General features: G+C 40.5%; 1 protein-coding gene across 1 annotated transcript in view; it reads right to left on the minus strand.

The window, feature by feature from the left end:
• Nucleotides 1–427: 427 nt before the first annotated feature.
• LOC308644849 (cadherin-related family member 3-like) overlaps nt 428–17,767 on the minus strand; it is a gene marked incomplete at both ends in the record, with an annotated part of 67,032 nt that continues 49,692 nt past the window's right edge. The window contains 8 exons of the mRNA XM_081286544.1: nt 428–588; nt 4,221–4,269; nt 5,927–5,991; nt 6,095–6,114; nt 6,871–7,070; nt 8,550–8,791; nt 10,195–10,366; nt 17,095–17,327. Coding sequence (XP_081142670.1) covers nt 428–588; nt 4,221–4,269; nt 5,927–5,991; nt 6,095–6,114; nt 6,871–7,070; nt 8,550–8,791; nt 10,195–10,366; nt 17,095–17,327 — 1,142 coding nt within the window. The remainder of the gene's footprint in view (nt 589–4,220; nt 4,270–5,926; nt 5,992–6,094; nt 6,115–6,870; nt 7,071–8,549; nt 8,792–10,194; nt 10,367–17,094; nt 17,328–17,767) is intronic.

Consider the following 17,767-nt stretch of genomic DNA (forward strand, 5'->3'; position numbering starts at 1 on the left):
AAGAATTTCTAAAGCTAATTCCCATTTCTGTTTTGTGGGTCATGGTGGCATAAGCATTCTGAATTAAAAGCCAGGGGTATGTATTCACATATTCAAATTAATTTATTCAGCAAATAAGCATGGAGTCCACCCTGACTCGGCCAAGTATGTGTTGGGTTTAAAGTTGTGGGCAAAACAAAAATCTCTGATCTAAAGAAGCATGTTAAACTGGGCAAAGAAAAACAAAGAACACAGGCCAATTCAGTCTCTGGTTTTCAACAAAACACATCAAGAGGTCAAAGTTCAACCATCTGATGTCCTCTCCAAGACACTGACCTGGAAGATTACAGGAAGCTATCAACACGAACAAATGGCTGGCCTCCCACCTACAACTGAATTTCAGAAAGTCAAGTAAAAATTGTCCACGTCAGTCGCATGCACAAAAATGCTATCCTTGCAGAGGAATTTGAACGGAGGTAGATTGCTCAGAAGGGTGGGCGTCCGGGAGGGAATACACATCCGTCAAGGCCTCCTCCTCCCGGTGCCTGGGGGGCTTCTTCCACTTTCTTGCACCTGTTCTGCTGTTGTATTTGTACACATTCCCAGACACTGTGAGAAGGAAAGACCGAAACACAGGGACGGTGAACCACAACCAACCTGCAAAACATTTATGCATTGCACCAAACGTTTATTGAGCATTTGCTACACAGCTGACACAGTGACAAGTTTCTCTTCTCACGTCTTTGGAAACAAAATGAGGTATGGTGTGACTTCACAGACAGTGACATCTGGAAAATTCGCTTGTGGGACGGAACCATTCTGCATCTTGGCTGTGATGGCAGTTATATAAATCTTTACATGTGATTCAATTTCATAGAACTATATTATATATATATGTGTGTGTGTGTGTGTGTGTGTGTGTGTGTGTGTATACATATATATATTTTAAATGTATAGTTGTAGATGGACACAATATCTTTATTTTATTTATTTATGTGGTGGTGAGGATGGAAGCCAGTGTCCCACACATGAGAGGCAAGAACTCTACCATTAAGCCACAACCCCAACCTATCTATATCTATATCTATATCTATATCTATATCTATATATATATATATATATATATATATATATAGTTTTAAGTACATGTAAAAGCCAGGCAAGATGGCACATGCCTGTAATCCCAGCAGCTCAGGAGGCTGAGGCAGGAGGATTGCAAGTTTGAGGCCAGCCTCAGCAACTCAGCAAGGCCCTAAGCAACTCAATGAGATCCTGTCTCTAAATAAAATACAAAAGAAAAGGGCTGGGGATTTGTCTCAGTGGTTGTGTGCCCCTGAATTCAATCCCCAGTACCAAAAAATAAAAATTAAAAAATTTTAAAAATTAAAAATAAATAAAAAGGACTAAGGATATAACTGAGTGGCAAAGCCCCCCTCAGTTCAATCCGTAGCACCAAAAATAAAAAGTACATTTTAAAAAAAAGACTGATGAAATCTGAGTAGTCTGCAGTCTATTACATTGTATGGCACCAATGCCAATTTTCTGGTTTGGGCACTATTAAAAAAAATGACCTTTAAGATAAGCTTGGTGACAGAGGGGTACATATACAGTAACTCTGTAGTATCTTTGGAAAATTTTTGTGAGTCTATAATTATTTTAAAAACAAAAGTTTAAAAAAAAGCATGCCCCCCCACCCAAAAAAAATTTTCCTCTAATTGTTCTAAGGTTTTATCAACCATGTTCATAGAAATAATACTGAAATGAGAGTAATATACAAGAGAAAAAGACGCAAGGCAGAGCCTGATGGAGTAGAAGTCAGCTGTTTTGTGTGACCAAGATGTAATTAACAAATCAACTCAGTAACAGTAATAATAGTGGACGACTATGTTGCTTACTACATGCCAAATCCACCCAACATCCCTATGGAGTATTTTATATATTATTAGAAACACTTTAGAAATGGAAACTGAGGCATGGAGATGCTGAGCTGCTTGCCATTGCCACCACTAGCAGACCTGGATTGAACCCAGGCAGTCTGGCTGCAGAGCTGTTAGGGTTGGATGTGAGGTGTCCCCCAAAAGCTCACGTGTGAGACGGTGCAGGAAGGTTCAGAGGAGACTTGACTGGGCTGTGAGAGCCTTAACCCAACCAGTGAATGACTCCCTGATGGATTAACTGGGTGGTGGCTGGAGGAGGTGGGTGTGGCTGGAGGAGGGGGCATTGGGGGCGTGGCTTTGGGGTCTCTCTTTGTCTCTGGAGAGTGGAGTCTCTCTCTGCTTCCTGATCACCATGTGAGCTGCTTCCCTCCCCCACACTCTTCCTCCATGATGTCCTGCCTCCCCTGGAGCCCTGAGGAATGGAGCCTGCTGTCCATGGACTGAGACCTCTGAAACCATGAGCTCCCAAATAAACTTTTTCTCTTCTAAAATTGTTTTTGTCAGGTCCTTTAGTCACAGAAGCAAAAAAAAGCTGACTAAAAGAAGAGCTCTAAATGCTGACCACATAGATTAGGGGGCCATGTCCTATTTTACTTTTAGGGGGTTCCAAGAACAAAATAGTACCTCATGCTTCACTTTCTAAGTCCCACAGAACATTTGATAAAAATAAAAGATATCGTGTCCAACTATAACTAAAAATATTTAAAAGAAAAAAAGTCCATTCATTGAAAAGGTGATTCTTCTGGCAGGGCCACTATGCTAGGGTGGACAATGCACTTCACTGAAAAGCCCCTTCCTCCAAAAAGAAAAGAATCCGTTATCTCACACACACACACAGAAAAAAAACCTTGTCCATCATTCCATACTTCATCTCAGAACTTGAAAATAAATTGCTGAGGATCAAACATCCAGGTTCAAAATAAGCCAAATGCAGGAGTCCAAACACATGGTAACCAGTCCTCCAGTATGAGAAGATGAAAACTGCTGGGCACTGGCCAAGTGCCGGTCAGGGACTGCAGTAGCTGTTGCCTGTACAGATTCGTGGACGCCATTTTTTTTAAATGGAAGAACTAGAACATAGTGTTTGGTGGTGCACTGCTTTTTATCAGGCTGTTCATGGGTAAGAAAGGTCATGAATAGTACTAAGGATGAGGGTTCCTGTGTCAGATTGCCTGGCTTCTCGTGGTGACTGTTTTTTCTTATTAAATGATGATTCTGGGCTATTGACCTTGTCTCTCCCAGTTCACTCATTTTTAAAAATAATGGTAATATAATCCCAGTGGCTCAGTAGACTGAGGCTGGAGGATCATGAGTTCAAGGCCAGCCTTGGCAATTTTGCAAGGCCTTAAGCGACTCAGAGAGACCTTGTCTCTAAATAAAATATAAAAAAGGGCTGGGGATGTGGCTCAGTAGTTAAGCACCTCTGGGTTCAATCCCTGGTACAAAAAAAAAAAAAAAAGTCCATGACATGGGTACAATAACGGTGTTTCCATCACAGGAAAGTAGAAATAAAGACAATCTCATTGTTGGGAGGATTAAGTAGGACCTGCCATTCTGGCATAGTAATCACTCAGTAAATGTTCACAGATACTTTTAATTGATTCTTAGAAATTAAAGCCCATAGGAGCATATTTAATATAAACCAGATTTGAATATGACTAGTGTGTTTTTAATTTAATAAAATATGTTTAAAAGGAGTGACTTTCTTTAGGGAGAACCTAGAAGTTAGTAATAAAGCATCAATAATTTCATGCCAAGATATCCAAAGCTGTCAGGAATTCATTAAGTATCACAAACTGTTGTAGTACCAAGAAGACTTTCGTGACTAATGCCCCATGTTAAGTGACATTTTGCACAGTGATTTTTACAAGTTAGTACAGTTATGCTTAAACTGCACAATCCCCACCATGAAGCAGACAACATAGGTTTTTCAGCTGGGAAAAGGGAGATGCAGGAAGGTTAAATGCTTTGCCCCAAGTTCATTCGGAGCTTTGTTGACTGTCCACACTGAAACCCTCATCTTCTAACTTCTCCACCTCCAAGGCTTTTACAGACCCTCCAACAACTTCCTTCCTATTCCTCCCATGTCCTTTAGGAGTGGAACTGAGTAATGGTGACATCCCCCAAACATCAGTTGCCTCCCATGATTTAACTGCTTTCTCTGATCCCTGACTGGCCCCAAAGGGGAAGACATTAGGACAGAGTCTCATTTTGCAAACATAATAACGAGCAATGTATTCCATATAGTTTAATATCCAAACAGGTAAAATTGGGCTTCACTCAAAAGATAATTAAGCACCATACCTGGATCAATGGCTTCTCCATCAAACATGGTCTCGTACACAATGGTTTCCTTTGAAAAAGCACAAATTGTTAGCAATAAAGTTGGGTTGATAAAATTAGTTTTGATATGTGTTGAATTCTTTGAGCAGATGACTTCTTATAAATTACCTCATCTTTCTAATCTATAGAGTGCTCAGCCTAGGGACCAAAACTTCTGGGTGTGCCTATCTCCTCCCAATCCCATCCCCTACATCAATCTATTTGCCATGACCCCTGTTAACTCTGGTCTTTTTTTTTTTTTAATTTCCCACATTTTTTGGGCCGGGGTACCAGGGATTGAACTCAGGGGTGCTTAACCACTGAGCCCCATCCCCAGCCTTATTTTGTATTTTATTTAGAGACAGAGTCTCATTGAGTTGCTCAGTGCCTTGCTGTTGCTGAGGCTGGCTTTGAACTCACAATCCTCCTTCCTCAGCCTCCCGAGCTGCTGGGATGATTGGTGTGCACCACCACACTGGGCTTACTGCCCACATTTTTTATTGATGCATAATAGTTGTACATAAAGGTGGGATTTGTTGTTACATATTTATACAAGCACACAATATAACAATATAATTTAGCCAATATCATTTTCTAGTATTTTCTCTTCTCTTGTTCCTCCTCCTGGTCCCTTTTCTCTCTTCTACTGATTTCCCTTCCATTTTCATGAGTTCTTTTCAGTTTCTCTTTTTTTTTTAATATGAAATTTCATTTTGATGAGAGGTATTACAGGTTACCCTGTGCCACTCCCCCAAATTCATACATTAACATTCTAACCCCTAGTACCTACGGACATCACTCCATTTGGAGACAGTATGTTTAAAGAGTAAAATGAGGTCCTGGAGGCAGAGCTTAATCCAATACAGAAAAATGTTTTTATAAAAAGAGGAGATCAGGACGCTAAAAGCAAAGACCATCCTCACAGACATGTGAGGACTCAGCCAGAAGGCAGCTCTCAGCAAGCCGAGGAGAAAGGACTCAGAATTACCAAACCTGCCCAACACCTTGATCATGGACTTCTAGCATTGGGAACCATGAGAAATAAAGTTCTGTTGTTTAAGCCACCCAGTCTGGTATTTTGTTACAGCAGCTCTTAGCAAACTAATACAGGTGGTGAGGTGGCATCCATTTCCTAAGGGAAGAGACAGGGGAAAGAAGCCCTGAGTGAGAACAAGCTCATGAGACAATGTCACGGTCAGTAAAGATTCAGGTAAAAAGGTCCGTAGAGGCCAGTGGAGAGAAAAATTAGAGGTGAAAACTAAAAATGCCCTTCTTTTCTAGCCTACATTTATTTTTCCTAGAACCAGTCTTACCCTGCTACACTTGGTTATGTGAATTATTCAATGAATACGACTCAGCCAGTTTGAAAATGATTTGTGTGCTCTAGGGCACAGATTTCCCATCTGCTTAAAAACTCAAAGGTTGAAGAGCTTATTCAGCTCTATCACATATATAATTTATTTTCAAATATTGCTTTTATTTTTAACTAATGATGAAAGGTGCAGGATTTCCATTATCTAGAGTTGTTCTGGCTGCAGAAACAGATAAATTGAAATTATGTTCTTTCCTTTCTCTGATGCTTGTGTCAATTTACCATATGTCTATATGGAACCTCCATTTGCACAACAACTATGAGGAAAATGTAGCATATTTTTTTAACCATAGAGGGACCACAAAAATGCACTTACTGTTAACACTTCTAATTTTTTACTTCTGCTTCCTGTAATGACCTTGTCTTTCTGATAACTATCCCCTGTTCCAAAACAAATAAATAAAAACAGGTATCTGGTGAGAGGCACGTTAAAAGTCACACAATTTAAGGATAATTGTGTAACAATGAGCAATCTATATCTTACCTGCAATATACTTCATTCGTCTGTAGAGAAAGAAAATTTGACAAAATATCAGCTTCATTATGCTAACACATGGTGAAAAAAAACGATTTCATTCAATAGTCAGCACATGACTATTATTACATCATCCTATATTCCCAGGAAAAAAAATGAAATATTCTATGAGGAATAATAAAATGGTCTGCATCAACTACCACTACACACTTATTGCACCATCAATAAATTCTATTTAGTTAATGAAAATTCAGTTCCAACTCTAATTTTGAAGCTATGATATTTTGTACCCTGAGGAACTCTTTTTGGATAATGATAAAAGCAGCTTCATTCTATACATTTTTTGGATTTTTCTGTCCAGCGTCAGACAGATGGAAAGACACACAGATGCTCAGAGAGGATATCTGCATGGATTACCCATCCTAGGCTCACTCCCAGCAATGGTCAAACAGCTGTCCATCAAAGTACTTGCAAAAAAAAAAATAATAAGGGAGAGTTGTTTATTTCTAAATGTATTTGTTTAAAACATCTTCCCACCGAAAATCTGTTGCAAATGTTCTATGATATAATTCAATAATTTGTTGTTACTAAAAAGAGAGGTCCCCAACTGTTTCTGGGATGGAGTGGGTTTGGGATCATCGGTGAAAAGGGTTTTGTATCCCAAATGCTTTTCTCTGTGCCCTACAAAAGCAAAATTAGACAGAGCCCTCAGATTGGAGATCACCGAACCTCAATTGATTTTAACTCTTCATATCAAAAAGTTAGAAAGAAAAAAAATCACATACTTGGATCTGGACTTGGAGACTTCTTTGGTCATTAAATGACAGCACTCCATAATGTTTCCATATCTCCAAAGCAGAAAACACACCCAGGAAACCAATCCAGCAAAGAAAATAGCCATCAGAGTGAAGATGAAAGGAATGTACCAGTCCTCGGATTTGTATGTGTTGATAGCTGTGTACACAATGGTCAGACCTTTTCTTTGCTGGGAAAATTATTTCAAAGCAAACAGAGCATTAGTTGGTGTTTTCAGAGAGCATCTGTTCACACACACAGTAGCATCCGCACAGAGCCATAATTGCACACAGACAGTGGGGTATTGACTCAGGCATACTTATTTTTACACTCCACAGGTGATACTGAGAAATACCACAACATAAAGAAGCCACCCAATTAAGAATATAAAGACTTGAATTGCTCAGCCATAAAGAAGAATGAAATTATGGCATTTGCTGGTAAGTGGGTGGAACTGGAGACTATCATGGTGAGTTAAATTAGTCAGTCCCAAAAAACTAGAGGCGGGATGTTCTCTCGGATACGTGGATGCTAATACACAATGGGAGTGAGGTAGAAGTTCATTGGGTGAGACAAAGGGGAATGAAGGGAAGGGAGGGGGATGGGAATGGGAAAGACAGTGGAATGAATGGGACAGAACTTTCCCATGTTCATATAGGAACACACGACCAGGGAAACTCCACATCATGTCCAACCACAAGAACGGGAAGTTAGACTCCATGTATGTAGATACGTCAAAATTTACTCTACTGTCTTGTATAACTAAAAAGAACAAATAAAAAAAATTTAAAGACTTGAGCTGCCTTCAGTGACCATTCTGTGATCCTAAACAAACCATTTCTCTTTTTGCCCTCAGTCTTCCCATCCATAAAAGGGGGCTGAACTAGATGGTATCTGAGGTCCTTTTAGGTTTACATGCCCCCATTATCTGCTCCACATAGAGTTAACCCTTTTATGCAGTTCAAAGGCCAGTATATCTCGAAAATCATATATTCTGGTGAAAAGATTTACCACCTTTTTTTTTGCTTCTATTTCAGAGGATAGAAGACAATAAAATATACCCTACACTGCTCAACAGAATAGACTTCACCTTGGGTGTCTCAGAAGCCATTCTGGAATTCTACGGAAACACTGCATATCTATTTTTTAAATGATAAGATACTAGAGGGTCTGCTAAGCTTCACAGGGTTGGATTGAAGATGTGATGAGCAGATGAATATATGCCATGTGGTACTGTCCTGGCACTCTGTAGGTTCCCATGACCATGACCGTGCATAGCATGGCTGCTACAGAATAATCATTTAAGGTGCCTATTTGCTGAGAATTTAAATTGATAAAATTCATTGAAATTCACTGAATATCGGGCTTTTCTGGTAGGCAGAACTTTCAGATAATTCAGACACAATTAGCTGCTTAGGGGTCCTCTATGTACCATATGAGGTATATACCATATGCCATTATCACAAATTCTTTTCCACCCATATCGTTTATATGAACAGGTGCACACTGTAAAATGTGGCCTGGGTGGTTGGATGGGGGCAGAGCTTTCAAGTGGAAAGGCATTTGGGGGAAGGTGTTGCCCTGATCAGACTTCTAACCTTCCTAAATAAAACTGGAATTTACAGTACAGTATTTTCTGCACAGAGACTCAGATTCTATAACTCTTTACTTCAGAACTTGTTGGGGGAGGTGGCGTATTGGCTCTTGTCACATAAATATCTATAATAGCGGTGCCTGTCCTGGGCTTGCTGGATTTGCCGTATTTCAGATTGTCATCAATTACGTGCACCACAAGATGGTACTGCCGCCGCGGTTCAGCTCCAGACTCAAACTTAAAAGGATTCTTCACGATCAATTTTGGAGTATTTGAACCTCGAATTGGATCAAATCCAAAGTGATGGTTCTCATTTCCTTTAAAAGGGATAATTGAAAAATCAGAATCATATTAAGATACACTGATCTCCTCAAGCGACTTTAAATTAGTATTTTAACCCCATAGGGGTTAAAATAAATTTCCATTGTATCCTGAATTCCCAAATCTATACATGGCTTTTAATAAAACTGAGATAAAAATAAGCAATAAACGTAGTTGGTTAGAGAATACATTTTCAGGTTAAGATCATAAGTCTGATGTCCACACATGGCTAGCAAAGCTCACGCTAATGTCTAGCAATCCCACCTACCTTATTCCTCTTCCTTAATCTTCTACTCAGAGCTATTTCATTTATACGTCTATCTAGGTCAGTATCAAATGAACCAGTCAAACCACAGAGTATCTATAGATTCCCCTAAGTTAAAGTCTTCCCTATGGCCTTGGGGACATTTTTATAAACAAGATGCACATGGTCCCTTTCTTCATGGAGCTTATTAAGTTATGAAGCAAGGGGAATAGATATCAAAGTAGTCCTCTTAATTAATTGGCAATGTGTTTACTGATCTCCAGAGCTCCTGTTCTTTTAGACAAATGAGACAGATGTGGCCTCTGTGCTTTAAATTGGTCTCTTTTTTATGATGGTTCACAGTAGCAAGTAACTTTTTTTTTTTTTTGGTACTGGGGATTGAACTCAGGAGCACTCAACCACTCAGCCACATCCCCAGCCCTATTCTGCATTTTATTTAGAGACAGGGTCTCACTGAGTTGCTTAGCACCTTGCTGTTGCTGAGGCTGGCTTTGAACTCGAGATCCTCCTAGCTCAGCCTCCCAAGCCACTGAGATTACAGGCATGAGCCACCATTTCCAACCCAAGTAACTTTTTTTATAGGACTTATTGTAGTTCATAATTTTATAATTGTTGCAGTTACTACTAGTTTAATAAGAAATGAGTGATGTAAATATAGATCCTTATCTGTCTTGGATATTCTGTGTACCCATTTCCCAGCACAATGCCTGATATATCATTGGTTTCAGCAGATGTCTTCCACAGAAGACAAGATAGTGACTAAAGTTGATTTAGATCTGTGCAAATCCAGCAATTATATACCCCAAAACATCTATCCTAATGGATTTGTATCTTCAAAGCGAAGGTGACTGCTCTTCTCAGTCAGCACCATGGACAGCGGACTTAGCTCCTAGTGCAACCCTTAGCCTTTCCCATGCAAAGTACTTTGTGGTCAAAGTATCCATGAACTCACTGATACTCCCATTACAGGAAGAAATAAGTTAGATATGTAGAAGTGAAAGTGAACCTTGAGGAAACTTAATGCTATAAGTATAAACTTAGTCATTTCTAGGGTTATGTATCATGCCTTACACAATATAACTAATGTCAATTTGACAAATGCACATGATTAAAAGAAATAATTAAATCATCCACCAGAAGCTATCTCAAAGCGCATTTCGAAATCTTGTGAATCTCTGTCGTGACAGCTCAGTTTGAAGCCATTGACGTTTGTCCCAGCAACAACATTGTCAAAAATGACGGCCTTATAGAGATAGGGTGTGCAGACAGGTGCTTCATCATTCTCATCTTCGATGTCAACCGTGACCTGTCAGGCGATGGAGAGTGAAGAAACATCACATCCACATCGTGTGACTGTTTGTGCACAAAATCAGAAATAAGCATCTGGGTAGAGACAGATCATTTGGTACTATTAAATTAAAAAGTCTAGAATTTTGAGTTTGCAGAAATGCTCCTGCAGATTTGGATTCTGGCTGTCAATCAACTAGTCAGAGGTTTATTATTTCCTGGGTCAACTGTGACATTCAGTGTAGCCATTAGGGAGAGATGTGGGCTCATTAGAGGAGCCTTGGGAAGGCTCGCAAATTATGTAAATGATGACAAAAGGAAAGCTAAAGAACAGTGCCTTGAAAAGTTGTAATCCCTTGAATGCTTTAAATAGCTATGCTTAATGGCAAACATCTTTCTTAATGAAGAGCCTCCTCTTCACTCTTCCTTGAAGCCTGGTTTATTTTATTGGTAACAATACGATCACTTCAAATATGCTCTGACCTTAATCAGAAGATGTTATCAATCTTTGCTTAATTAAAACACTATACACCAGGAAACTAACTTACCTAGGAAAAGATCAAAATATCAAGGATTTTAAAATGTCAGTGATCGAATGAATGCTAGTCAACCTAGAAAGGTTACCAGCCCACCTCTCAGATGACTCATAACTTTCTCAGCAACATTCGCAGAAGAATCCCGGGTGTGCCTACATTTGCAAGTTTTATCTTTCCAAAAATGTTTTCTGTAATGTTTTAACCACGCAGCTAAATTCTTAGGGAGTCACTCATTCTTTAATGTTGCTTCTATAGATTGAATACCTGTGTATCTTATTTAATGTGAGATATTATAAGTAAATGGATTTTAGGATATTTCTGTGATATAATAAAAATGACACTGGACTTGGACTTGGAACAGAACTCTTGATTGAAACCTGGGTCACCTACTAGCTTCTTTATTTGGTGTAAGCGGCTTAACCTTGCTTTTATCAACCTTTAAATACAAGGTGTGTGTGTGTGTGTGTGTGTGTGTGTGTGTGTGTGTGTGGTTTTCGGATGCTTACTTCTTTTTTATTTGTTCTAATTAATTATACACGACAATAGAATGCATTTTGACACATTGTACACATATGGAGCACAACTTCTCCTTCCTCTGGCTGAACATGGTGCAGAGTCACACTTATAGTGTAATCATACATGTTTATAGGGTAATAATGTCCATCTCATTCCATTGTCATTCCTACTCCCAACACCCCCTCCCCTCCCCTAACTCCCTTCTGCCCAATCCAAAGTTCCTGCATTCTTTCCTATCCCTGCCTCAATTATGGATCAGCATCCACTCATCAGAGAAAACATTTGGCCTTTGGTTTGGGGGGAATTGTCTTATTTTGGCCTGATATTCTCCAGCTCCATCCATTTACCTGCAAATACCATAATTTCATTCTTCTTTAAAGCTGAGTAATATTCCACTAAAACACAAAATCTTAATCCCTACCATCCTATGACTGGCTGGGGGCACAAATTCATTCCTTTCAATGAATATTGATTCAACATTTTCTATGTGTCAAGCACTGGCCTAGACATAGAAGCTACAGAAGTGAACTGAACAAAGTCCCTGACCTCTAGTGGTGGAGGCAAAGCAATAAACACACTTAGCAACTCTGCAACTCTATTAGGCAATGTCATACAGTAACTGACGCTACACAGTCCAGGATATCGAGAACAGCTAACGAGAACTAAGGTGAGACGGTGTTCAGAGAAGTTTTTGTTTTTGACCCTTTCTCCTGTGTGTGTGTGTGTGTGTGTGTGTGTGTGTATGCATGCGTACGAACGTTCATGCAATGGGAGGTTTACTGGGTGTTCTACTCAGGGGTACTCTAGGACTGAGTCCCGTCCCTTTTAATTTTATTTATGCATTTATGCATTTGTTGAGATGAGATCTCACGAAATTGCTATGACTGGCCTCAAAGTTGTGATCTTCCTGCCTAGGCTTCCCAAGTCACAAGGATTAGAGGAGTGCACACCACCCCACCCAGCTCCCAGCTCCTATTTCTTCCCGAATTCCCCATATTTGATATGTGTCCTTTAAGCAAGTATGAACTCATGAAGTACATAGTATTGATGGTGCGGTTTTTGCTTTGCATCAAATATATCACATTACAAATACATTTTTAAATATTTTCAGTTGTAGATGAACACAATACCTTTATTTTATTTTTTTATTTATTTTTCTGTGGTGCTGAGGATCAAACCCAGTGCCTTGCGTGTGCTAGACAAGCGCTCTACCACTGAGCTACAGCCCCAGCCCCGACAAATCTTTTCTGTTCCTATTTTTCCCACACAATGCCCTGTCTGTTCTTTCTATACTGCCATTTCCAGAACTAGTTTGCTATTTCTTCTTGATTCTTAGTACTCCCCAGTATGTATCTATTACTTATTCATTCCCCTAACGATGAGCACATGGATTGCTTCAAATTTCCACCATTACACACAATGTAAAAGGCCTTTACCTACAGGTTTCATTGGGGCAGAGATATTAAAGTGATCATGTGAGCCATGAAGGATACACTTTACAGTCTTAGTGTGTTTGAGAAACATCAAGACGTTCACATGGCTGGATTGGAGTAAGTAAGAAGGAGAGAGCTAGGAGCTAGTTTTAGTTAGTTTTTTTCACTGTTGCAACTAAAAGACCCCAACCAGAACAATTGTAGAAGAGGAAAAGTTTATTTGGGAGCTCATGGTTTCAGAGGTCCCAGTCCACAGACAGCAGGCTCCACTCCTCGGGGCTCGAGGGGAGGCAGGACATCATGGAGGAAGAGTGTGGTGGAGGGAAGCAGCTCACATGCTGATCAGGAAGCAGAGAGAGACTCCACTCTCCAGAGACAAATAGAGACCCCAAAGCCACGCCCCCAATGCCCCCTCCTCCAGCCACCACCCAGTTAATCCCATCAGGGGTCCATTCACTGGTTGGGTTAAGGCTCTCACAGCCCAGTCATGTCTCCTCTGAACCTTTTTGCATGTCTCACACATGAGCTTCTGGGGGACCCTCACATCCAAACCATAACTAGAGCTGAAGATGAAGAGGCAGCCAGAACCAGGTACAGTGCTGAATACCTGTAATCCCAGCAACTCAGGAGGCTGAGGCAGGAGGATAGAGAGTTCAAAGCCAGCCTCAGCAAAAGCCAGGCGCTAAGCAACTCAGTGAGACCCTGTCTCTAAAGAAAACACAAAATAGGGCTGGGGAGGTGACTCAGGGATCAAGTTTAATCCCCAGTATCCCCCCGTATTCCCCAAAAAAGAGGTAGCTAGAACCTAGATCGTACAACCCCACAGATCTTGCAAATGAAGTTAGGGCCTTGCTAAGTGCAATGGGGAACCAATGGAGAGGTTTGAGAAAGAGGTTATTTGTCTTTTAAATGGATCCCTATGGTTACTGTATGCAGAGTAGAACGGAAGGGCACACAAAGAACTGGGGGACTCACGTGTTGAGCCTGCTACACTAGACCAGGTCAGGACGATGGTGACATAACCAGGTGTCATAGTTTGGATGTGAGGTGTTCCCAAAAGCTCCTGTTAACGCAGGGCTTATCATAGGTAAAATAATATTATTTGATTGAGAGAGCTATAACCCAATCCTTTCTTCCTACCTTGAATAGACTGACCTGATGGGATGGGAACTGAAGTAGGTCATCACTGGGGATGTGTCCTGGAAGGGTGCATCTTCCCTGTGGCCCCTCTGCTTCTGGGCCCCACCACGAGCTGAGCATCTCTCCTCCAGGGTCCCATCTCCTCTCTCTTTCTCTCTGCTTCCTGTCTGCCATGATGTTCTGCCTCAGCTTGGGCCCAGAGCCATGGCGTTGGCCATCTGTGGACTGAGAACCTCTGATCCCATGGGCCAAATTAAACTTTTCCTCCTCTGAGTTGTTCTTGTCAGGTATTTTGGTCACAGTGATGCAACCTACTGCTAACACACCAGAATTTTAGCAGTAGACGGTGGGAGGTAGGAGGATTCGGGACATTTTGAAAGTGGAGAGGATAGAATTGGTGGCTTTCTTGGAGAATTCAGAGTACCTGATAGTGATGAAGGGCCCAGACTTAATCCTACCTCTTTCAACCGAGTTCCCTTGGATACACTACTTAACTTCCACACCTTGGGAACAAAATTTATCCATCTGTGAATAAAGAGTATTAGAAATCACCCCCATGGAATGGGATTGAGGAATAAATGAAATGATCAAGGGCATATCATAATACTTGGTGTTTATTAGATTCTTAATAAAAAGTGGATGGGACAATGGTGGTGGTGGTGATGATAGATCCCCAAACTTTGGAAACTACAGACCAGTCTCCCTTTCCTGAACTCCTCTGTATCATCGGCTTGGCATTTGCTACGGGCTCTTTAACTTTTCATGTATTAAAACTTTAAGCTCCCCATAGGCATTCAGGTTACCCTAGGCTTCTTTGTAAACCAAGTTATTGTTTGTAGAATAAACACCCAATAAATATCCATTAAAAGGAAGAGGGAATGAACATGTCCCTGCTTTGCATTTAGGCAAAACATAAATTCTTTTTATCAGAACAGAGCCACTTGAAATTTTTTCATTCGATCTGCTTTCCCTTCTGCTCATGCGTAATAAGTGAACGATAATTGCCGGTGGTGTCATTCTATACTATTTGGGGGAGTTCATAAATGTCTACTGGAAAAACTGCCACAGGCAGTTCACTCTCCTAGGTATCATCCCGACACGACTAAGCCACATAATTCCAGCTTCGTGACTGTAACTCAGTCCCTGCAAAAGTCACTCTAATTGTTAACGTGAATAGATCTGGTGTTTTCCTCACCATGACACACATAAACCCAATAACCACAAAAACAGAAATCCGGGGGCCTCTGTACAGTTGGGGGTGGAAAGATGCAGTGACTCACCAGGCCACACAAGGCTCTCATAATTCCTTCATCGGACTCTGTCTCTTCTCCAGTGACAAAACCTTGTAGTGATTAATAACACACACCACACAGTAAATTCAGCAGCACTCACTCCTGGTGTCTTCCAAGAGTCCTTTAATGTTGCTACAGTAATTTAGAGGCCCACACCTTCCCTCACTCTGAGGCCAAGGGAATGCACCAGGATTAACCACTGTTATTGTCAACATCACCCTCACTAAGAAGCAGCCTGGGTTGAGTGTGGTTCTAGAAACTTTGTGAGTATCCTCAGGGATGTTTCCTGAACTCTGTGCCTTGGTTTCCTCATCTGTCGGGTGGAAATGATCATAATATTGCCTGCCTCGCACATTTAGGATGAGGATTAAGTAGATCTGTATATGGAGATGGAGATGACCTACTCCTAGAACAGGAACTGGCCCATGCTAAGTGCTCAAGGCATATTTGCTATAATTATCAGTTCACTGATCCAGTGAGAAGGACAGGAGTTAGTATGTCCTTCATTCTCAACCAAGTCTCTGACTTCAATCACAACATGCACAATATCAAAGGAATCAAGGGAGTGAAGAGAGAACCTACAGAAAGGGGGAAAAATCCTTCCAGTTACTCTTCTGAAGGGGGATTAATATCCAGAATATACAAAGAACTCAAAAAACTCAATGCTAGGAAAAGAAAAATGAACAAATGGGTCAAAGAACTAAATAGAAACTTTTCAAAAGAGGAAATACAAATGGCCAGCAAATACATGAAAAAATGTTCAGCCTCTCTAGCAATCAGAGAAAGGCAAATCAAAACTACACTAAGATTTCATCTCGCCCCAATCAGAATGGCAATGATCAAAAACACCAATGATAATAAATGCTGGAGAGGATGTGGGGAAAACGTCCATTCATATATTGCTGGTGGGAGTGTAAATTAGTACAACCATTCTGGAAAGCACTGTGGAGACTCCTCCAAACACTAGGAATAGAACCACCATCCAACCCAGCTATCCCACTCCTCAGTATATACCCAAAAGAACTAACTAAACTCAGCATATCACAGTGATACACCTATTTCAATGTTTATAGCAGCACGATTCCCAATAGTCAAATTGTGGAATCAACCCAGATGCCCATCAACAAATGAATGGGTCAAGAAATTGTGGCATATCTACACAATGGAGATGGACTCAGCCATCTAAAGAAGAATGAAATCAGGGCATTTGCTAATAAATGGATGGCAATGGAGAAAATCATTCTACTACATGAAATAAGCCAGACTCAGAAACCAAGAGCTGAATGATTTCTCTCATATGTAGAAGCTAGAGAAAAATGAAGGAAAGAAGGTGGCAGGAAAGGAGCTTGGATATCATAAAGATTTAGGAGAGATTGGTAGAGGAGGAGAAGAACAAGGAGGAGGGAGGGAGTAGGAGAAAGGGGTAGAAATATGGAATGAAATGAACAATTGCTCGTCGACTACATATACAAATGTACCAGAAGAATTTCACCTGTTCATATATTCAGAAAATAATAACCATAAATAAATAAATAAAGGAGTGAAAGGAAGATCAATAGAAGAGAGGAGGGGGGAGGAGGAAAGAGAAAGGTCAGGGAGGAGGGGGATTGAAATCAAATTCCTTGCATGTGTCATTTTGTCAAAATGAACCCAAATACCATGTTTAATTATAATGCTATTAAAAATATAAATAAATAAATAAGACAAATGCAAAAGTTATAGAACCTTCGAGAAGTGGAAGACATTTGTAAGCTTCTCCATTCCCGGTGGCTATTCTTATTGGACCATTCCCACTGGAACAAATTAGAACATAATCATCTCTCTACTTACTGTGGTTATTCCTGTGCGAGGATGAGCTGTGTCGCAGTCCACGGCTTCCACGGTGAGGTTATATTGCTTCACAGACTCGTAGTCCGGCTGTGTGGTGAGTTCGATCATTCCAGAGAGAGGGTGAATCCAAAATCTCTGGATCACCTGGATGTCTCCCTTGGATATCTTGTAGGTCAGACAGTTGGGTGGGTAGTCTTCATCAATGGCGGTCACTCTTCCAACTTTGTGGAAGGCTGCCAAGAACGTTGCAGAGGGTTAATTCTTCTTAGGCACAGGCATTACCCTCAAAAGTTGAACCTGCCATTGATCTCCATGGATAGTTTCTCAATGTGAAACTATCAATGGAGATAGTTTCACTGGACATGAAATGTGTTTGAAGACTCCACCTCTACGTGATAGGAGGCACATTTAGAGAGAGTCTGTGGCCACTTTAAATCATGTGGCATAAGTCATGATCTGAGTTTAAAAAATAGCATACTACTACTAAAGCTTAGTTAATCTTAGTATTATGCTAAGATTAGCATCAGATACTGGTTCACAGAGTAGGCTCTTAAACCAGAAATCAGAGGTTCCAAATCTCAGCCCTGTCCCTTGGGAGTATAATTCATTGGCTACTTCTATAACCTCTCTGGACTTCATATTCTTCATTTACAAATTAGGAATAACAACAGTA

Source organism: Spermophilus citellus (assembly GCF_964194105.1).
Source record: "Spermophilus citellus genome assembly, chromosome: 3".
Taxonomy (NCBI): domain Eukaryota; kingdom Metazoa; phylum Chordata; class Mammalia; order Rodentia; family Sciuridae; genus Spermophilus; species Spermophilus citellus.